Here is a 2,500-nt window from a genome sequence, read left to right on the forward strand (position 1 = left end):
CTGACCCGGCCGCCAGCAACACACAGAGCAGCCGATCGCCACAGCCAGCGCCACTGTCGCCGCCACGCAGCAGCAGCAAGCGCGTGCTGTCGTTCAGTGCGCCATCACCACACACACACCCAAAGGATGATGCCTACTCGCTCAGTCCAGTGGGCAGGTCGAGCCGGCGGTTACTGTCGTCGCCGCGCCGCGCCCAGCGGCCCATCCCCAAGACGCCGTTCAAGGTGCTCGATGCCCCAGACCTGGTTGACGACTTCTACCTCAACCTGCTCGACTGGTCGGCCACCAACACGGTTGCTGTTGGGCTTGACTCAAACGTGTATCTGTGGAGCGCGCTGACAAGCCAGGTCACGCGGCTGTGCGACGTGGCAGAGGCGATGAGTCGCCCACGCAACACCGTCACGTCGGTGAGCTGGTCGAAGAACGGCGCACACCTCGCCGTGGGCACCGCAGAGGGCCTGCTGCAGATATGGGACGTGGCGCGGTCGGAAGTTGTTGCGCAGTACGAGCACACGCACAGCAGGGTGGGTTCGCTCGCGTGGTCCAGCAGCACACTCGCCGCTGGGAGCAGAGACCGAGCCATTCGCCTGTACGACCGACGGCAACCAGAGGCAGCAACACCGTCGCTCGTGGGGCACCGGCAGGAAGTGTGCGGGCTGCAGTGGTCACCAGAGGAATCAACGCTGGCAAGCGGCGGTAACGACAACAAGCTGCTGGTGTGGGACGTGCGCGCGCTAGGCGTAGCACACCGGTTCACACAGCACAAGGCTGCGGTGAAGGCTGTTGCGTGGTCGCCACACCAGCACGGTCTCCTCGCCTCTGGTGGCGGCACCGCTGATCAGACCATCCGCTTCTGGAACACGCTCACGGGGCAGCCGCTGCAGACTGTGCAGACGGAGTCACAGGTGTGGGAACTGTTTGGTTGTATTGTGTGTATTGTGTGTTCCTGTGTGTGTTCTTGTGAATGTGTGTTTGTGAATGTGTGTGTGTGTATGTGTGTGTGTGTGTATGTGTGTGTGTGTGTGCGTGTGTGTGCGTGTGTGTGTGTGTGTGCGTGTCCGTCTGCCTGTCCGCCTGCCTGTCCGTCTGCCTGTCCGCCTGCCTGTCCGCCTGCCTGTCCGCCTGCCTGTCCGCCTGCCTGTCCGCCTGCCTGTCCGCCTGCCTGTCCGCCTGCCTGTCTGCCTGTCTGCACATTTGTGGGTCGCCATCGTTCCATCATCTCCACATCGTTCCAACGTTGTGCGTTCACCTCTCCTCCTCTCGGTTTCGTTCTCTTCTTCGCAGGTGTGCAACATTGCGTGGTCACGCACGTCCAATGAGCTTGTGAGTACGCATGGCTACTCGCAGAACCAGATTATCGTGTGGAAGTACCCCTCCATGACGCGTCTTGGCGTTCTCGTTGGACACACGCAGCGCGTCCTCTACCTGGTACGCACGGCAACGGGGAGGAAGACAGTGGAAGAGGAGGAGAAACGTGGAGCGTGCTTGGCAAGGCTCGGAGAAAGTGTGTGTGCATGATCTGCAGCTTCTTGCCTGAGGTGCTCTTACTTCACACAACCCAACACAACCCAACACAACCACTGCCAGGCACTGTCGCCAGACAACCAGACGATCGTTACGGGTGCGGGGGACGAGACGCTGCGGTTCTGGCATGTGTTCAGCAAAGGGACAGCAGGGAAGGACACGCGCTCGCCACTCTCAGTCATGGCGCAGATCAGATGATGATGATGATGATGATGATGATGATGATGATGATGATGATGATGACGATGATGATGATGATGATGATGATGATGATGATGATGATGTGTTCTTGTATTGAATCAGACAACAACTCAAGCGAAGTAAACACTAACGACCAGGCACGCGCGCACATGTACAGGAGCCCAAAGAAAAGAGGACCGACAACACCAATAACGACGTGCGGGGATCGGGCAAAGACAAGCAAACCACACACACACACACACACACACACACACACACACACACACACATAGACCCCATCAGGCCTTTGTTTGTAACCAACACACACACACACACAAATCCTACATATGCACACACACATACACACGTCCTAAGACGCACGCCGGGTGCGCTTCAGGCCATGTGCGTCTGCGGGTCCTCGAGAATCTGCTTGAAGTGCTCGGCCATGACGGCGCCCTGCTGCCCGTCCAGGAAGCGGTGGTCCACAGTGAAGGTGACGGGGATGAAGGGCCTGCTCACCACGCCGCCAGTGGCCTTGTCGATGCACGGCTTGTCCTGCAGCTTGCCCACCATGGCCAGCAGCGGCACGCGCGCAAAGGGCGGGTGCGGCACAAAGCACATGTCGAGGCCAAGCATGCCCACGGAGGTGATGATGGCGGTGCCAAAAGGGTGGCCCTGCACACCGATGGAGCGGATGGTGATGCCGAGCGCGGCCAGCCACCCCGTGATGACGACGAGGGGCTCCAGCAGGAAGGCCGGCACCCACGACAGGAGCGGCTTGCGGGCCTCGTGATAG

The 2,500-nt window shown here is 60.0% G+C and overlaps 2 protein-coding genes across 2 annotated transcripts in view; one reads left to right on the top strand and one right to left on the bottom strand.

Annotated features, from left to right (window-relative positions):
• Positions 1-1,741, top strand: part of PTSG_08105 (Fzr1 protein) — a 2,602-nt gene extending 861 nt beyond the window's left edge. The window contains exons 4-6 of the mRNA XM_004991068.1: positions 1-905; positions 1,285-1,428; positions 1,588-1,741. The exon at positions 1-905 is cut by the window's left edge and continues 105 nt beyond it. Coding sequence (XP_004991125.1) covers positions 1-905; positions 1,285-1,428; positions 1,588-1,722 — 1,184 coding nt within the window. The 3' untranslated portion in view covers positions 1,723-1,741. The remainder of the gene's footprint in view (positions 906-1,284; positions 1,429-1,587) is intronic.
• A 66-nt stretch (positions 1,742-1,807) lies between these two features.
• Positions 1,808-2,500, bottom strand: part of PTSG_08106 (uncharacterized protein) — a 1,713-nt gene continuing 1,020 nt past the window's right edge. The window contains exon 2 of the mRNA XM_004991069.1: positions 1,808-2,500. This exon is cut by the window's right edge and continues 338 nt beyond it. Within this exon, the coding sequence (XP_004991126.1) occupies positions 2,098-2,500 (403 nt within the window). The 3' untranslated portion in view covers positions 1,808-2,097.

This window comes from Salpingoeca rosetta, assembly GCF_000188695.1.
Source record: "Salpingoeca rosetta unplaced genomic scaffold supercont1.21, whole genome shotgun sequence".
In the NCBI taxonomy this organism is placed as follows: domain Eukaryota; class Choanoflagellata; order Craspedida; family Salpingoecidae; genus Salpingoeca; species Salpingoeca rosetta.